At 44.1% G+C, this 18,683-nt stretch overlaps 2 protein-coding genes and 1 pseudogene across 4 annotated transcripts; 2 read left to right on the forward strand and 1 right to left on the reverse strand.

The window, feature by feature from the left end:
- Positions 1-402: 402 nt before the first annotated feature.
- pcyt2 (phosphate cytidylyltransferase 2, ethanolamine) lies at positions 403-10,146 on the reverse strand. Its single transcript, XM_068728948.1, has 12 exons — positions 9,701-10,146; positions 7,111-7,199; positions 3,854-4,015; positions 3,620-3,771; positions 3,448-3,489; positions 3,171-3,309; positions 2,983-3,065; positions 2,716-2,793; positions 2,167-2,232; positions 1,771-1,836; positions 1,469-1,557; positions 403-1,370 (listed from the first exon to the last, which is right to left on the reverse strand). Exons 1-12 carry the CDS (start codon positions 9,823-9,825, stop codon positions 1,253-1,255), a joined length of 1,209 nt encoding a protein of 402 aa, XP_068585049.1. The 5' UTR covers positions 9,826-10,146; the 3' UTR covers positions 403-1,252.
- zfyve27 (zinc finger, FYVE domain containing 27) lies at positions 9,338-18,476 on the forward strand. Of its 3 annotated transcripts, XM_068728944.1 has the most exons (14): positions 9,338-9,423; positions 13,342-13,573; positions 13,753-13,823; positions 13,911-14,097; positions 14,204-14,299; positions 14,584-14,696; positions 14,779-14,897; positions 15,088-15,159; positions 15,480-15,500; positions 15,700-15,720; positions 16,650-16,791; positions 16,878-16,924; positions 17,029-17,110; positions 17,208-18,476. In XM_068728944.1, the coding sequence occupies exons 1-14, from the start codon at positions 9,390-9,392 to the stop codon at positions 17,273-17,275; spliced, it is 1,305 nt and encodes a 434-aa protein (XP_068585045.1). In that variant the 5' UTR covers positions 9,338-9,389; the 3' UTR covers positions 17,276-18,476. The 3 variants fall into 3 exon arrangements, with proteins under 3 accessions (XP_068585045.1, XP_068585047.1, XP_068585046.1); XM_068728946.1 differs by lacking the exon at positions 15,480-15,500; XM_068728945.1 differs by lacking the exons at positions 15,480-15,500; positions 15,700-15,720 and having other exon boundaries at positions 9,340-9,423.
- LOC137886548 (uncharacterized) lies at positions 10,622-12,114 on the forward strand (annotated as a pseudogene).
- Positions 18,477-18,683: the final 207 nt, after the last annotated feature.

An 18,683-nucleotide genomic window follows, 5' to 3' on the forward strand; every position in this document is an offset into this window, starting at 1 on the left:
TTAAAGACTCTTTGTCTTTGTAACGAGGGACAGTTTGCAGTTTTTGTTCAAATCTGAGCTCAGTGCGACCGATAGACGGGACCGGTGGGCTTTAGCAGCTTCTGAGCGGCCGTGGCCTCATTTCACAAACCCGGTGAACTGTGACTATGTGCTGATCCGACAAAGACCTCATCGGGCTGCACGCTGCAGAACAGACACCAGAGGACACTCTGAGTCACCCATTCATTAAGAGGGACGTTTACACTCTGCAATATAGTGATTGAAAGGTTGTGAAAATCCCCATCTAGTAACTTTAGTTACTTTAGTAACTAAACCTAGTTGTTCCAGAGACACTTTAAAAAGTCTTGCACCGTTTATAATCACCTCAGAGTGATCGGACCAAATAACAAGAAGAACAATCAATCAATGTTTGCAGAAGCATTGACTGTGATGCTGGGCCTCAGTTTATTAACTTATCAGACATTCTAGTTCATGAAACACAAACAGAAGCAGACTGAGGAGAGACTCCACCAGCTGGAGACAGTTCAGACTCTGTGAAACAATTAAAAGCCCTTAAATTAGTTACAGCTTTGGAATGAGGCACATCTCTCACTCACACACACACACACACACACACACACACACACACACACACACACACACACACACACACACACACACACACTTAAAATGAAGACTCTCCACAGATCACTTAACATACTGATAGTAATAATAAAGATGGAGGAAAACAAAGTGAACTTAAATTGAATCTCTTATCCACAGTGTGTTGAAAGATAGACCACATTCAATGCTACTGATGACACTTCTTACAGACTCGTACGGTTTAGAATCTAAACACAACTGACGATGTCATGAACATTTAAAGTTATGGCTCATTACAGAATGAACACCTGAAGAGGAACATCGTGAGGGATTTCATGGACAAACACTACATGACTGAAGACATCATTAAAAAGATCCTGTGGAGGACGAGAGGTTAAAAAGTGTTTCGGAGGTTAAAACGTAGTACGAGTTTGTGTTCTCTGTGTTCTTTTCACGGCAGGTCTAAGAGCTCAGGCTGGGTCTGTATCGATGAAGGCTGAGCGAAGCTAAGCCAGCAGAGCACACCAAATATTTAAAGCAGGATTCTGAGTCCAGAGGACTAGTGGAGACCGACTCCAACATGGCTGTCCGTCTGGGTCAGTTCAGTCCACATCTTAAAGCCGAGTGTACCAGGACGAGTAAATCACACACAGAACCGGGTCTGAGGTGACTAGAGAGCAACCTGAGCTGCACCTTCACTCTGCTCCTGCTGCTCTTTCCTCTTCATCGCCTCGATCACCGCCATCTCCTTGGCCTCCTTCTTCTGATTCCTGGCTTCAAACTGCAGCCTGGGAAAAAGCAGGGTTAGGTGTTCAAAGTCAAAATGATCGACACAGATGAAGATGAGAAGGAAGCTGAACCAAGTTAGGACCGGGGAGTCGCTGACCTGTTTTCAATGATCCTCTGCACGATGTCATCAGTCGTGAGGTTGTTCCCGCTGTCGATGGTCCTGAAGATGCCCCTCTTCTTTGGCTCCTGAGGGCACAACACACATCGTCGTCAAACCAACACGGAGGCCAAAGTTCACCGCTAACGATGGGATGTATCAGGGACTTCCTGTCACGTTTCAATGCACTCATTGTAAGTCAGACAGATGAAGAGCTTCTGCTGCTGAAGTGATGAATGTACTTTAACCTCACATCACTGTGTTGTGTTCGTCTTAGTCAAAGACAAGAGGCCCGTACTCACAGCGTAGGGGTCCGACGTGTCTTTGTCTGGGATCACCTCCGTCTTGCCATGACACACCAGGTCCACCTGTACAGTTACACAAACACACCTGTTAAACCAGCACCATGTGCAGAGAGGAAACAGAGCCAGAACCTTTCATTCATTCATCTAACCGTGGACCACAACATCTGAGAACCGTTTGATATCTCCCTCAGCTGAGTGATCGGATCCTCCAGAAGAACATGACGATATGACAGATCTTAATGAGTTTTATCGTCTGGTGTTTCTCGTGTCCACAAGGGGGCGCCACATGCTTCAATATGGGCTTTTTGTAATTTAAGCAATTTAAGAGCCAAAGGTTGACCCAGTCTTCAAACTGAAGGGACCATTCTGGTGAAATATATAACGACGACTCACCTTAAAGTGATCCAGCAGGTCTTTGCCCACTGCATAGGGAGCACCGATCACCACCTCCGACACATACTGTAGAGAGACGGACCAGTGGAAGGTGAGCCACGGTCACAGACGTTCACTTCTCTCATGATCAAACCTTTCACGAGTGTCTCACATCAGTTCAAATGTACAAGTGAAACCGAGGAGCACCTGTTGATACAACACAGCTCCAGGGTGAAGGTGTTCGTACAGTTCACTGCTTCAAATCTGCCCAATCGTGTACCTCGTCATCAGGCTTTGAGTAAAACTGATGGCAGAGCAGAGCTTTTAGGATTGTGTAACATGTTGTTTTTGTGTAACTTTCTCATAAGTTGGTCGAACTTCAAAACAAACATACGCAGCGGCGACGGGGCTGCAGGTTCTCTGTACCAGACTCACATTCAGCCTGTAGCACCGTGAGGCTTCAAATACATCCCACTGTTCAGAGGAGTGTGTGTGTGTGTGTGTGTGTGTGTGTGTGTGTGTGTGTGTGTGTGTGTGTGTGTGTGTGTGTGTGTGTGAGAGAGAACTCACCCGACAGGCCAGCACACTCAGTGTCCTCTCATGGATGTTCATGATTGGATAATTCTTCCCCTTGTACCGATTCACTTCCTGAAGAGAATGAAGCAATCGTTTACTACTTCACATTTTCATCTTTTAGATATCCAGTCAAAGGACAGGACTCAAAGGGCAGGACGTGACACAGCAGGGAGGGTGTGTGTGTGTGTGTGTGTGTGTGTGTGTGTGTGTGTGTGTGTGTGTGTGAGTGAGTGAGTGAGTGAGTGTTTCTAGTAATTGCACCTGATCAAAGTGCAGACCCACGATGACGTAGGGCCTCTCCGCCTGCTTATAGACCATCTCTAAGAAGTCAACATGGCCAATGTCTGCGAGGAATTAGTGGTGAAGGCAACAACAACAACAACAACAACAACAACATGTACCACAGATAACACAATCAGAACCCAACTATTTCTGCACAATGAGGATACGGAAGAGGTCAAAAGCCCCGGCCACGTAGATGATGGTGTCTCCAGGCTGAGGCTCCTTCCCTGAGGCAAACTGGATGATCTTCTGGGACGTCTGGAGGAACTGGGACACTCCCGTCCACGGACTGTGGCCTTTAGGACCCTGTATTATAACAAAAGACATGTAGTAAACGCTGGGTGGTGCCTCACCGTGGTAAAAAGACGTTCCACAGATATCCTTCATAATCACAATGTATTTACATGACGAGCTTTGACTAAAATAAAAACTCATAACACTCACTTTTCCAAAGTTGTCTGTATGCTGCTGGTAGTCCGGGTTATCCTGCAGAAATGATTGGAGAGGAAAAGATGAACAACATAATAAAGGAAGAACACGGCCTGATGGCACACGATACGTCAGTCTCGTGTATAAATGAGTGAAACCTCCGGCGTGAAGCACAAACGCAGCTCACCATGTTGCTGTGGTGGGCTTTGGTCATGAGAAGCATTCGTCCCACCAGGTCCGTGGTGGAGACGCCCTGTGTGCGCTTACATTCCCGGTAGCGTCCTTCACGCTTCACCTCCTCGTACGTGTCCTTACCATCCACCGTCAGCGTGATGTCGTCTGGTGAAAACACAAGCCGTGACGTTAGTCCGTCATCACATCGGGAGGTTTCGCTTCAAAGAGCGCCCCTGACCCGGCTCACCTCCGTGCACACAGAAGTCACAGTTGTACTTGTCCAGAGTCTCCAGGGTGGTGACGTAAGGCGCTCCTTCCACCATCTCGTCCACCCACTTGATGGCCCGGACCATCTTGTAGCGTTCTTCCTGAGTGAAGACCGGAGGACCCTTGTGCTTGGAAATCTCAGCTTTGAGAGAGGATGAGAGGTAATCTATTACTAATTATCTGTACTGATCCTGAATTCCTGCTTTGCTACAATGCAGAAGCTCTTCTCTCTGCATGTCTGTTCCATCTGTTTCAAATGTTCCTTTAACAACTAAATCAGCGAGATGATGACCGGGTTGCAACTACCTTCCGCTACCCACAACACCAAGAGACCTAACCAGTGACTTGGTGGACTACAGACACGTGGACTGCACCATGCACACACTAGAATACACAGAAGAAAGCGGACCAGCTGAGTGCAGATGCTCCAGGGTCACTGCGTATAAAGAGACACTCTGCATTTGTAATGTTGAACTGAGAAATGAAACGCAGCCCTTGCTCCCTGACATCAGAGCCAAAATTGGAACAAGTGAAGAAATGGACAGGCTCCATAATGTCAATGTTACGTAATGCATCATGAAGGTCTCCCTTTACTTTACATCACTTCCTACACAGATGCAGGTCGTCTGTCACACCTTTACTTCCACACTCCTCAATATATACCTTTAAATGCAGATCCTCATAGACAGTGCTCAACAACCTTTTACTTCACTTGTTCTTTACGCTTTCTTCTCTGTTACCCGATGTGTTATTCATGTGTTATATATATTATGTGTTATTCATGTTATATATATTATGTGTTATTCATGTGTTATATATATTATGTGTTATTCATGTGTTATATATATTATGTGTTATATATATTATGTGTTATTCATGCGTTATATATATTATGTGTTATTCATGTGTTATATATATATTATGTGTTATATATATATTATGTGTTATTCATGTTATATATATTATGTGTTATATATATTATGTGTTATTCATGTTATATATATTATGTGTTATATATATTATGTGTTATTCATGTGTTATATATATTGTGTGTTATTCATGTTATATATATTATGTGTTATATATATTATGTGTTATTCATGTTATATATATTATGTGTTATATATATTATGTGTTATTCATGTGTTATATATATTATGTGTTATTCATGTTATATATATTATGTGTTATATATATTATGTGTTATTCATGTGTTATATATATTGTGTGTTATTCATGTTATATATATTATGTGTTATTCATGTGTTATATATATTATGTGTTATTCATGTTATATATATTATGTGTTATTCATGTGTTATATATATTATGTGTTATATATATTATGTGTTATTCATGTGTTATATATATTATGTGTTATTCATGTGTTATATATATTATGTGTTATTCATGTTATATATATTATGTGTTATTCATGTGTTATATATATTATGTGTTATATATATTATGCGTTATATATATTATGTGTTATTCATGCGTTATATATATTATGTGTTATTCATGTTATATATATTATGTGTTATTCATGTTATATATATTATGTGTTATTCATGTTATATATATTATGTGTTATTCATGTTATATATATTATGTGTTATTCATGCGTTATATATATTATGTGTTATTCATGCGTTATATATATTATGTGTTATTCATGCGTTATATATATTATGTGTTATTCATGCGTTATATATATTATGTGTTATTCATGCGTTATATATATTATGTGTTATTCATGCGTTATATATATTATGTGTTATTCATGCGTTATATATATTATGTGTTATTCATGTTATATATATTATGTGTTATTCATGTTATATATATTATGTGTTATTCATATGTTATATATATTATGTGTTATTCATGTGTTATATATATATTATGTGTTATATATATTATGTGTTATTCATGTTATATATATTATGTGTTATATATATTATGTGTTATTCATGTGTTATATATATTGTGTGTTATTCATGTTATATATATTATGTGTTATATATATTATGTGTTATTCATGTTATATATATTATGTGTTATATTCATGTGTTATATATATTATGTGTTATTCATGTTATATATATTATGTGTTATATTCATGTGTTATATATATTGTGTGTTATTCATGTTATATATATTATGTGTTATTCATGTGTTATATATATTATGTGTTATTTATGTTATATATATTATGTGTTATTCATGTGTTATATATATTATGTGTTATATATATTATGTGTTATTCATGTGTTATATATATTATGTGTTATTCATGTGTTATATATATTATGTGTTATTCATGTTATATATATTATGTGTTATTCATGTGTTATATATATTATGTGTTATATATATTATGCGTTATATATATTATGTGTTATTCATGCGTTATATATATTATGTGTTATTCATGTGTTATATATATATTATGTGTTATTCATGTTATATATATTATGTGTTATTCATGTGTTATATATATTATGTGTTATTCATGTTATATATATTATGTGTTATTCATGTTATATATATTATGTGTTATTCATGTTATATATATTATGTGTTATTCATGCGTTATATATATTATGTGTTATTCATGCGTTATATATATTATGTGTTATTCATGCGTTATATATATTATGTGTTATTCATGCGTTATATATATTATGTGTTATTCATGCGTTATATATATTATGTGTTATTCATATGTTATATATATTATGTGTTATTCATGTTATATATATTATGTGTTATTCATATGTTATATATATTATGTGTTATATATATTATGTGTTATTCATGTGTTATATATATTATGTGTTATTCATGCGTTATATATATTATGTGTTATTCATATGTTATATATATTATGTGTTATTCATGTGTTATATATATATTATGTGTTATTCATGTTGATCTGATGTGTAACTCTTCATTCATAAACAGTTATACTTATGAACTGTAGCTGTACGATGGGGTCTGTATTACAACGTCTCCATTATAAAGGTGACCGTAAACATTTACACCTGACTGCTCTTCAACCTCCTCAAAGTGAGCACAAGTCTCACGCTGCGTGTGAAACTCAGATTCTACCCTGATGAGCTCAGTCTGCTGAGACCAGGGAGGTCTGACTGTTCACCACAAGGTCGTGTTGCTTTTGATGAGAAACAAACATTAACTGGACTTGATTGCAGAGCACCAGACGTATCATCTTACCATCTGTGTGCACCCCGACGATGAGGAACTCTCCCATGGCTTTGGCCTGTCGCAGCTGGTTGGAGTGACCGTAGTGAACCATGTCGTAGCTGTGGGACAGAAAGAAGAGGGACGTCTTTAGCGTGGGAAGCAAAATAAACTGCGAGTGATCGAACTAAACGTTCCAGAGGACAAAACAGAAATCAACAGATGAACACACACAACAATACGGGACGTTAACAGTTAGAACCCGACAGCTACAGCCTCTTTAAACCTCTTTCAAAGCCACCGGCTGACCGGACAGCTCCTCTTGGTTTGTGGTTTATCATTATCGGATCTATTTTTATAGCGTTGTGAAATAGAGCCCAGTGTGTGTGTGTGAGTGTGAGTGTGTGTGTGAGAGAGCGTGTGAGTGTGTGAGTGTGAGTGTGTGAGTGTGCGAGAGAGAGTGTGGCCTTTGCTTTGAAAACAGGCTCTCTGAGTCAACACAGGCCGCTTAACACGCCGAGAGAAAACAATAAAGGTTACTGGATGAAAGGCAATGATCAGAGACACTGTGTACAATGGGCTAATATTCATTTGTTTTCTGCCACTAAGTAACTTCTACAGTTAATGTTCTGGTTCGCCTTTTAAAAAAAGGAAGATGTGGGAGTTCTCCTCCTCAGTTCCAGCTACGCGTGTTCAGACTTTGATGGTTTTGGTTCAGCACCCTGCAGCTCCACATTCCTGCAGTCTCAAACACTCCTAGCTCTGGACTGTGCATGTAGAACCACAGACTGGACTGTGCATGTAGAACCACAGACAGGACTGTGCATGTAGAACCACAGACAGGACTGTGCATGTAGAACCACAGACTGGACTGTGCATGTAGAACCACAGACTGGACTGTGCATGTACAACCACAGACAGGACTGTGCATGTAGAACCACAGACTGGACTGTGCATGTAGAACCACAGACTGGACTGTGCATGTAGAACCACAGACTGGACTGTGCATGTAGAACCACAGACAGGACTGTGCATGTAGAACCACAGACAGGACTGTGCATGTAGAACCACAGACAGGACTGTGCATGTAGAACCACAGACAGGACTGTGCATGTAGAACCACAGACTGAGCAGCAGTACATTGAAAACCTGTTTCTAATAATGCATTAGGGAGGACGGGTGCATAGCACACATGAATCTGTTTGATAACAGGTACCTATAATGAGGTCTGTGTCTGCAGGTCATTTCCAGCAGATTGTATTGACTGTACCTCTCCTCTATAATGACATTACCACAAGCTGCTCGTCTGAATTACCTGAACAATAATCCCCAGCCTCCCTCCCTCCCCTGATCAGGTAGACAGTACGCTCTCTTCTTCAGAGTGATGGAACCAGATCGGTGTTTGATCTGGATCTGGTTCCTCTTGGCTTGTTTAACATCTGCAAGTGTTTTTTCCTCAGTACATATTCATCAGATGCACTGACTATGTGCCATGAGTCACCACGGTCCCCCTGAACCCAACAACTGGTACAGATGGCTGGGTATTTATTTGGGTTTTTGACACTGAAAAGTAAACTGCTGCAAAATGAATACATCATCTCCCCCCCACGAGCTCCTCTTACGCCACCTTCTAACCGCCCAATAACAGGGAACCCCCGCTCACCTCCCCAGCACTCTCCCCCCCCTCACACCGTACGACATGTTCACTATGCTCGTTATTTATAACCACACATGAGACGCACCGCGTCACACTAGCTATCAGAAACATGGAAACTTCCTTGTGCAGCGTTTGAGCCCAGGAGAGAATTTAAGCGTTGCAAATTTGGAGTCGGTCGTCTCCTCAGCAGCAGCTAAATCGCGTGAGGATCTCTGACAGCAGAACCTAAAATAACAAGAAAGAATTAAGGTCGTCTGACTCGTGAGCTGGCTGTCACAACCAACGCTCACATGGGTGTGTCACACAGGAATAAGGTAAATAAATGCCCTGGAGTAATCTCCAGGTTAGTTACCAGAACCCACCAGAATGCCACCATCAACCATCACAGACTAGTTAGACTGTACGGTAGAGGTAGTGACAGCAGACTCGTGCATACAGTGTAACAGAGCCCAGTAGGAAGACGTCACCTGCAGGCAGCAGACGTCATTTGGACGTTTTAACCAGAAACAAAGCGTTTCCTCTCAGCCAGCTGTGTTTACATCTTAACGTAACGTGTAACTTGACAGTCAGCGTCCACGTGTCGTCACCTTTAAATAGCCACAGCTTCAGGTCTGGTAGAGTTTCACTCACTGAAACACGTTTCAACGAGCCGTTGATGACGCAGGACCTTCCCCTGACCTCACGCCACAGTAAGTGACGTAAGCAGCCGGTTTACGAGTTATTAGAATGAGAAACGTTAACGTGTCGACATAAAAACACGTAGTAACGTTACGTTATTTACTTTACGTTAACTTCACGGTTACGATGAAATAGTTAAACTCCTGAAAAGTGAATGTGCGTAGCTAGCTAGCGTTAGCATGCTACCGCACCAACGGTCCCTACGTGTCGGATTAACGACCGCGTACAGGACGACACACTGGAAGAGGGTTTATGAGACCGGGACCAGCTACACATGCAGAGACTCACCAGCCGTCACACCACAGCCGGACGACGCGCTTCCTTTTCTCCGGGCTACGCACTGAGCCACTCGGCTTACTCCAGCCAGCGTCACCCGGCTCCTCCGCGGTGGCGTGGTGACCGTTTTTCATCATTTCGACGGGTTCAAGTGACTCAGTGGCGCTATTAGCTCAAGAGGTAGAGGACGAGTCAACGGTTCTGACTCCGTGTGACTCTGGGTTCTGTGAAAGGACGTCGTTACTCCGCCTCAGGTTTCCAAAGCACACAGTGACACCGACCGACCAACGCCTCCATGACTACGTCACATCGGACGCCGACGTGTCACGTGATCAGATTCAACAAACTAATGAGCGGAATTCATTCTGTGAATTGTAACTAAGTACATGTATTGTACTCAGGCACTGTACTTAGTGTACTTGTCGTATTTCCTCTGCAGTCGCGTGCACACAGCGTGGAGCGGAACCGTCAGACTGGACCAATCTAATACTCTCAATATGGAGGGGGGCGGGTTCGAGTGGCTCCGCCCTGTTTGGACTGATCCACGTCTTTGTTGAAGTCTTATTGGCTCAGTGATTTTCATCAGACCGAACATGAGGAGAGAAGAACTGACCCAGGTTAAATAAGTATGTAATATTATTATATATTAAAGTATGAGCTGCCCGACAGAACGTCAGGTAACACTGACAGTGATCATTATACATCAAATATGAACAGGATCACAGTGAAGAGTGACATCTAGTGACAGAGTGTTGTTACTTCTCTTCATCAGACACGTTTCACTGGTTCAGTTTCACTCTGTCATAAACAAACTACACTCAACACTTATTCATACATTCACAACTTAACATTTGACACGGTTAACTCTAAATGCTGCCGTATGGGTATTGTGCAATAAGCAGACAGGAGATGAACATGCACTGATGTTGTCCCATGGACCTTCAGGTGGACCCTCAGGTGGACCGTGTGGTTGCAGTAGCTTGTGTCCTTCTCTATACTGAACTGTGAACCATCTGTTATTTCTGGACGTCTCTGGTCTAGAGAGCAGACCCCTCGCTCTCCTCCTGTAGTCTTCAATCCCAGAGTGACTCTCATGAATGAAGTGAAGCGTGTCCCGTCTCAGGTTGAGGAACAATGATCTGGTTTAGCAGCTCTGTGTTTCACATCTAAAGATAGACAGTGCAGGCAGTGCGGCTGCACTCCACAGATCTTACCCACTCTGGTCACGTTTGAGGACTGCAGCCAGGAGCAGGAAGACGAAGACCTGAGCTCCCAAGACAACGCTGACGCCAACAAGGAGGAGGGAGAGGAGACTGAAGGGAGCAACAAAAGCACCGCAGTCCTGCTAAGTGAGGAGGATCTGGTGGACCTCTTGAAGAAAGAAGCAGAAGAAGAACAGGAAGCAGAAGAAAGAGTGCTAACAGAAGAAGAAGAAGAAGAGGAGACGGATGAAGACAAGGTGCAGCCTGGAGAGGCTGAGGAGGACGACGAAGCTGAGGAGAAGGAGAGGAAGCTGGACGACAGATTAGAAACGGAGGTGACAGATTAGGAAGAAGAAGAAGAAGTAAAGGAGGAGTGTGTGGAGGATACTGGGATGCTGGAGAAAAGCGAAGATGAGGTGGAAAATACATCACTCGAGGAAAAGGAGGAAAGGTCTGTTGTAGAAGTATCAGAGAGAGAGGAGCGAGGCTCACTGCTGGAGGAAACAGATGGAAGCACAGAGTCACAGATCCCTGCTGATCTTCACTATGCTGCTGATGGTGTCATCTCACAACCTCCACAGATCAAATCTGCTCAAATAAAAGCCCAAACAGATGTTAGAGAGAGGGAAACCCTTCAGAGAGGACCGCCCACCATTACACACGACTACGAACAAGACCCACTAAACACTGAGGCAGCGGACAGTGAGGACGTGTCCGATCAGGACGAGGACAAAGATGTTGATGAGAAAGAACCTGAAGCAAACGTGGACCCTCAAGAACCAAAGAGTACAGGGTTTGAATCAGGTTCTGAACCGGCTGGAGAGGAGGAAGAGAAAAGTAAGAATGACAGCGGAAGTCACACCAAGGGAACAACAAGGAAGCAGAAGAAGAACAAGAGGGCGAGGAAGCACTCCCCACAGACTGAGGACACACAGTCTGGACCAGAACAGAGCCGACAGGTTCCTCAGGGGTCTGAGGGCAGCAGTACTGACAATACAAGGGCAGGACAATGGGTAATCAAACACAATGTACATTCACGTTCTAGTCAGTGGTTATGATCAAACCTCTCCAGAACATATTGTGAAAAGGACACTTTTTAGGGAAGTAGGAGACATTTTATGTCTCTTAGATAAAGTTTTGAAATGAAGAATATTTGTATATTTATACATCAGACTTGAAATTATTATTCTAAAGAGAATATTTAAGTATATTTACATAAAACCTTTGGCCAGACACTTGATTTATGTTTCATAATCTATACCTACGTCCTCCACACTTAAAGTAGTTCATCATGTTATGAAAGCCTCCATCAGTCACATCACTCTGCTCTGTGATCGACTGTTTCGGACATTTGCCTCTTTTCTGCAATCGACTGTTCGGCCTGGATTAAACGAGGAAGCGGACGTTGTGAAAACAGGACGCAGCTAACAAAGCCAGCTAGGACGAGCGGCCGAACGAAACGTCTGCTTTACCCGTCGGGTTTCTCCTCAGACAGCCCGCCGTCATATCAACTACAGCTCAGCGTTCAAGCGGGACGGCAGCTCGCTGTCATGTCGACCGGGCCGGTTGAATTTGGAGGCTCTTCTTCCTCCAGGCTGTCGGTGGGACTCGCTAGTTGCGCCTGAGCACTCCTCCTCCTCCTCCTCCTCCTCCTCCTCCTCCGCTGCTGCTGCTCGAGTTGGCCGCTGTTGGACGCTTTGCTCGGGGTACGCTGTCTGCTTTTCTTACCCGGCCGGTGATGTTGTCTGGGCTGAAGTAACGATAATGTCTCTAACAGTGTCTGTCTGTCAGCGAGCCAAGTGAACTTTCCTGTTTGACGGCGTCTCACAGGCCGCAGCACTGCGCTGATTGAAGGTGCTCCTCCGCTGACACGTGACAAGCACTCAGTGGAGCTGTCGGAAGAACTCACAGGAGTCTCTCTAATGGGTTGTTAGGGGTTAACCAGGCTAACCAGTTAACCAGTCTTTAACCAGGTTCCCTCCTGATGACACGACACACTACTGTGAGCTGATGAACATCGTTTATTATTGCTTTAACTCTTCATTAAATGTAAACAATTATAATGAATTTACTGAAAAAAAAAGAATGCACAACAATAGATTATTAGTATCAAACTATCATTGTTGAAGATGAGTCCTTTAACAACAGGCTGAGAATAGGATTTATCGTCCTCTGTGGTTGACTCCCTGCTGCTGTGACTGAGCAGCAGACCTGCCGCCTCCAGGCTGCTTTCACTCCTCTGCAGCGGGTCTCCTGTTAGCAGTCGGCCTGCATAGTGGAACAGAGCACACTGTGTTGCACCTGTCGACACACCTGTCTGGGATGTTACGGTGTACCTGACGGTAGACTGAATCTAGGTCCCATCTCTTTGATGGGACCCAGAGTACATCCCTGTGACAGTAGCAAGTGGTTTCACCCTCTGACCCCTGCTTTCTGTTCCTCTCTGTACAGGGATGGCGATGCACGGCGTGTCCCAGGACCCCTCACATGGGACGGGGGAAGTGGGGGAGCTGGCCCACACGCTATCTAAAGAGACCCTCGGGTCTCCAGATGCCTCTGAGTTGGGGAGCCCGCGGTGTACGCCAAACTTTGACCTCTTCAACATGGTCGTGTCCTACAAGAGGATGGCTCTGTTTCTAGAGCCAGCTACAGATGCAGTGGAGCTGACCCGCTTCCTGCTCGGGTGTGTGTGTGTGTGTGTGTGTGTGTGTGTGTGTGTGTGTGTGTGTGTGTGTGTGTGTGTGTGTGTGTGTGTGTGTGTGCTTCAGCATCATGTGATGTAATTGCTTCTGGCCTCGTGCAGACATGGCAGGAAGCCGAGTGTATACTGTAGTATTTAACGGCGTCTCTTTCGTCCCTCAGATGGAAGATGCCGCTGTGCTCTCTGCTTGTCTGCATGTTCCTCAATGTCTTCCTCTGCACTGTTAATGAAGGTAAGATGAGCACTGAGGCATTCATATTGATCTTTTATTAGACGCGTGAATAATGGATTACTGTTGTGTCTGCCTCTCTGGTGTCAGTGGGTTGGATCACAGTGGGTGTGGTGGCGGTGGCGGCGCCTGCCGGCCTGGGTTACCTGCAGGACCGGTGTGGAGGACGAGCCTCCGATTCTGAGCTCCACAGGAGGCGCTACCACGCCGTGCACCGCAGGGACCTGCAGACAGTTCATCTCACCAAACAGGAAGCCATGCTGGAAGTCAAAGACCTGTAAGACACACACGGCAGGGGATGGGCTCATTTCAGAGTCTGTGAAATGAAAACAGCTTTAGTGTCGATGTTGATCCTTCTTCTCACGTCGTTTGTTCTTCACCAGGTTGAAGCACCTGGATGACATGCTGTCCTCCGCCTGCCTGTCAGCAGAAACCTTTTACAAAGTCCTGTACTGGGACAACCACACCAAGTCATCAAGGTCTGCATCTACACACACAACAGTTAGTTGTCTGTCTGTTAGAGTGGTGCTGTGAGGTGTGGATCCATAGTCACTGTATTACCAGCGGTAGATGGCGGTCGGCACGCCTCCAGTTTAGAGAAACAGACGGTAGTACCAGCAAGTACTATCAGTTTAAGTGTACTCTATCTTTAAAATACTCGTTCAGCGCTACTGTAAGCTGTTACCTGTCAGACTGCGCTGGTGATCGGTCACGTCTGTGCTGGGATGTGAGTGAATGTGACCTGACCTGTGATTTCTTCTAGGTTCTACGGAGCGATGCTGATATTGGCATGCCTGCTCTACGTCGCTCCTCTGGGCTGGGTGCTCGCCGGGCTCAACAGCGCCGTCTTCCTGTGGAACAGAGACTTCTTTAGAGGTGAGTTCTGTCTGGAGGGAGCGAGGCGGAGCTCCAACTCTCCTATGAGAGAGTGAAGCGAACGTTTCTCTTGTGCTTCCAGTCTTGCTGGACCTTAGGAATCTGCTCCACATGAGCCAGGCCCAGACCGCAGAAGGAACGTGTGACCAACAGGACCACGGCCACGTGTTGGATAGGACCCCCACGCCCACTAGTCTGGAGGTGAGAGGAGATGGTGTACGCAGGTTTAGAGGTTGTGATTTACATTAAGAGTCTGTAAGCTTCGTATCCTCTTCATCTCATGCTCTCGATGCCTTTCTCCCGTCAGAATAACGCAAATCCATCAGCTAGAGAGGCTGATCTCGGGACCATTAGCCAGACTTTACATATTCATTTCTGTGTTTAATAACAGGACCTGTCTCCTGGCAGCGTGGAGGAAGCCGAGGAGGCGGAGCCTGATGATGAATTTAAAGATGCCATTGAGGTTAATACAACTCAATGCTACTTAATTGTACACTTTTCTACAACACGTTCTTATCACCGTTTGTGTTTGTTCCCCTAAATCTGTAGACCTCTGCTCTGTTGTATCCGCTCCGATGGAAACATTTAGATTAAATGTAATTTAAATGTAATTTATAAAGTATCAAAGTATGCAACAAGCATGTTCTGAGGCCGCTGCATGATAATAATTGATCATCGTCAACATATTTGGATCCCGGTTGTTGGAGCGTCTCCATGCTCGTGTGATAAACTCGTCCTGTTGTTATGTGTGTCCTGTTTGTCTCTGCTGTCCTCTGGACTCAGGAACATTTGGTGTCCCTGCAGGTGAGTGCCCCCCCCCCCCCCCACTGCACCGCCGCCCATAAACTAACACTGAAGCACTACGTGAACATGAACCAGGCCTTCATGAGGAGTCACCTTGTTGTGTGTAGTTCCTGCTGTGGTTTGATGCTCAGTCGTCACACTGAACACTCTGAGTTCTGTGGGTAACTTGTTCTCATGTGTTGTTCTGCTTCCTAATAAGGAAACCCCTTTGGTCTTAGTGGTAAGTGGACTTCATAATGTGCATCCATCCATCTGTGTGTTGTTCCCTCAGCATGAGTTATGTGATGGTGATAGAGCTCCAGAGATTACAGTCCATTACTGTTCTCCAGTAATCCCATCGTACAGAGTGCTCCTTCATCTCCTGTGTGTGTGTGTGTGTGTGTGTGTGTGTGTGTGTGTGTGTGTGTGTGTGTGTGTGTGTGTGTGTGTGTGTGTGTGTGTGTGTGTGTGTGTGTGTGTGTGTGGTCTTTATTTAATTCCAACACAGTAAAGAGTTTCTGTATAACAGCAGATGTATTTCAGCCTTTCTGATTCGCAGGCTTTGCTTTTTCAAACTGTTTGTCAGCTGTTCAACACACAGGAAGCAGAAACAAGTTCTCCTGTTCCCTGAAAGTTCTGTTCTGTTCTGCTCAGTTCTGTTTCTGTTCCTGTTATGTTCTGTTCTGTTCTGTGACCATAACTGTACAAAAAGAACAATTCCACTGATGGATGAAAACAATGAACATCTGTCATCAACACAACGTCAGAGATTTACCTGATATTATCTCATGTGTATTAACACAATAACACATCAGTTATACCAGTACAGAGGTATAACTGATGTGTTATTGTGTATTAACACATCAGTTATACCAGTATAGAGGTATAACACGATGCTTGTAATGATGCAAATAGTTTTTGGGTTTGTTGTCTTCATGTTTGGTGGATGGATCAGTGCAGCTGTATAAGCATGCTGCATGTGTGTCTCCATGTAGATGAAGTATCCACTCCTGTCTGTCTCCGTAGTGACGTAGTACTCTCCATCACCCGGCTGGATTCATTTGACAACAATGAATCACAGTTCATTTATCCACAGTTTGCCATGTTTTCATTCTCCAAAAGACGACCTCCAAATCACAGTGTGTGACCGTGTTTCTTCACCCCCCTCAGGAGGATGATGACGGGCCTCTTGGAGCTCCAGAGTATGACACCGTCTCTGAAAATGGTCTCTTGAGCCGCAACGAACCGATACGCAGCAAAGTGTCTAAACTGACGGAGAAGCTGCGTAAGCGCTACCCCACCACCAGCACAGGTCAGTGTGCTCCGACTCCTCCGCTGCTTCGTTCAGCTCGGTGATGACAGGAGGAACCATTCATCTCTTTGTGTTTCTCTCCTAAGGAAACTGTTCCAGCTGCAACGCCGTCTTCTCTGTGCTGAAGAAAAGGGTGAGAACGTGTGTTATATTTAGGATTCACGTCATCGCCGTGTTTCATTTAGTCTTCCTGTTCTATTGTCACGAGCTTCAATGTGACGTCTCTTTGTCTCACAGAGGAGCTGCAGTAACTGTGGCAACAGCTTCTGCTCCCGGTGCTGCTCCTTCAAGGTGCTGAGGTCGTGCATGGGAGCAACAGGTGATGAACGGACTCTCTTTCACATTCGGTCTCCTGGTCGAGTTGCATTTCCTCGTCTCTGTTGACTCTCGTTCTCTGGTTGTTCTCTCTTCTTCAGCTCCAGAGGCCCAGAGAGAGACGGTGTTTGTTTGTGCTGCCTGTAACTCCTCTCTCATCAAGTTATAGTGAGACGTCAGTCACTGAAACCCTGAACCTGTCTGAAGGCGCTTCTATCCGTCCCCCTGGCCTTTAGCAGTTCCTCACTAACCCCCCCGTGTTGCATACGGGACCTCTACTGTAATGTGTTAAATATTTCCTGTTTCAACTCTCAATGAAGAACTGGACCTTCAAAGCACAGTGGCTCCACAATCAAAGGACCTGGTCCCTTTGCTGAGCAGAGGGAGGTGCACAATGTGCAGGGTGGAGGCCAGGTTTGGGCCGGTGGTGTCGGGTTTATAGGCTGCCGATGGTTTTTCTTTTACGTGCTTTGCCTCGCCGCATAGTCGAATATTGATTTGTTCCGCCTGTGCAGCAGTTTAACTGTACTGTAGCCTGGAGGAGTCAGCCCGGCATGTTGACTGTGATGGTGAGCAGAGGCTGGCCGGTTGAATTTGGTTTGTTCAGAAGAACAAAATAACGGATGAACGACCACATGAAGCTCCATATTTGGCTTTGACACCGTGGCCAGCGGGGGTTGTCTGCTGTCCACCTGTAGCTGGTCAACAGTCATGTGATCAGTAGTTCTGGGTTTGTTCAAGTCATTGGGGACAAAGGTTGTAGTTGTTCCCACCAGCTTGAGGAGCTCACATGAATAGAGATGACATAAAACAATAGAAGCTCTCTGGCAGTAAAGTAGATTGCATGGCCTGCACTGAACCAGACAGGTTTCCAGTGACGGTGTTCTGCAGGCCGGTGAACTACGACTCTCTACTTGTAGCGATCACATTGGTGCATCATGTGCTCGTCCTATAGCAGCAGCCTATAAGTCCAAAAACGGCCAGAGGTCCCTGGAGCCTGTGCGTTTCCTCTAACTGGATCAAAGTCGACCCAACTGGATTAAAGTTGATTAAATGGACTGAACAACCGTCGTCGTCATCAGAGCCTCACTCTCTTACGAGCAGGACTTGAACGAGTTGACGTGGAGGCGGTGGTTGTTAAACATGATTCAGACGCGTACGATTGTAATAGATTGCTTTGCTTTTATTGTAATCCTATACAAACTGTTACTATACATTGTTCTGCTATATCTAATATATTTAATTTAAGACGGTGGAAGTTATTATCTGACCTAAAGATCAAGTCTGTACATATTGCCCTTATTTTATGAATGAAACATAACTGTTGAAATGAACTCCTGTTGATGATTTCATTAAACGTGTGATCTGTCTGAGATGTCTGTCGGGTTCTGTGCTTCAGAAGCGTGGAAACAAAGTTAGTCCACATCAGAACCCTTTAATCAAACTGCTGAACCCCAAGACTTCACCACTTAACTGTGTGCTGCTTCTTTATTGACAGATACATACCACTCCATGCATTGACCAGTTTGTTTCAGGGTTTGCACTTTCAAATAAACCGATAAGTTTATATTTTTTAA

The sequence above is a fragment of the Cebidichthys violaceus genome, unplaced genomic scaffold, assembly GCF_023349555.1.
Source record: "Cebidichthys violaceus isolate CVI_PGR_0920_01 unplaced genomic scaffold, fCebVio1.0.p SCAF_44, whole genome shotgun sequence".
In the NCBI taxonomy this organism is placed as follows: Eukaryota; Metazoa; Chordata; class Actinopteri; order Perciformes; family Stichaeidae; genus Cebidichthys; species Cebidichthys violaceus.

What these genes read in the sequence shown, in the direction of transcription:
- zfyve27 (XM_068728944.1), top strand. Translation starts at nt 9,390, where the DNA reads ATGACGCAGGACCTTCCCCTGACCTCACGCCACA. An exon ending in CTGACCCGCTTCCTGCTCGG is followed by an intron (nt 13,574 to 13,752) that starts GTGTGTGTGTGT and finishes TTCGTCCCTCAG; the next exon opens with ATGGAAGATGCCGCTGTGCT. An exon ending in CCTCTGCACTGTTAATGAAG is followed by an intron (nt 13,824 to 13,910) that starts GTAAGATGAGCA and finishes CTCTGGTGTCAG; the next exon opens with TGGGTTGGATCACAGTGGGT.
- pcyt2 (XM_068728948.1), bottom strand. Translation starts at nt 9,825, where the DNA reads ATGATGAAAAACGGTCACCACGCCACCGCGGAGGAGCCGGGTGACGCT. An exon ending in ATACAGACAACTTTGGAAAA is followed by an intron (nt 3,310 to 3,447) that starts GTGAGTGTTATG and finishes GTTATAATACAG; the next exon opens with GGTCCTAAAGGCCACAGTCC. An exon ending in ACCTGCTGGATCACTTTAAG is followed by an intron (nt 1,837 to 2,166) that starts GTGAGTCGTCGT and finishes GTAACTGTACAG; the next exon opens with GTGGACCTGGTGTGTCATGG.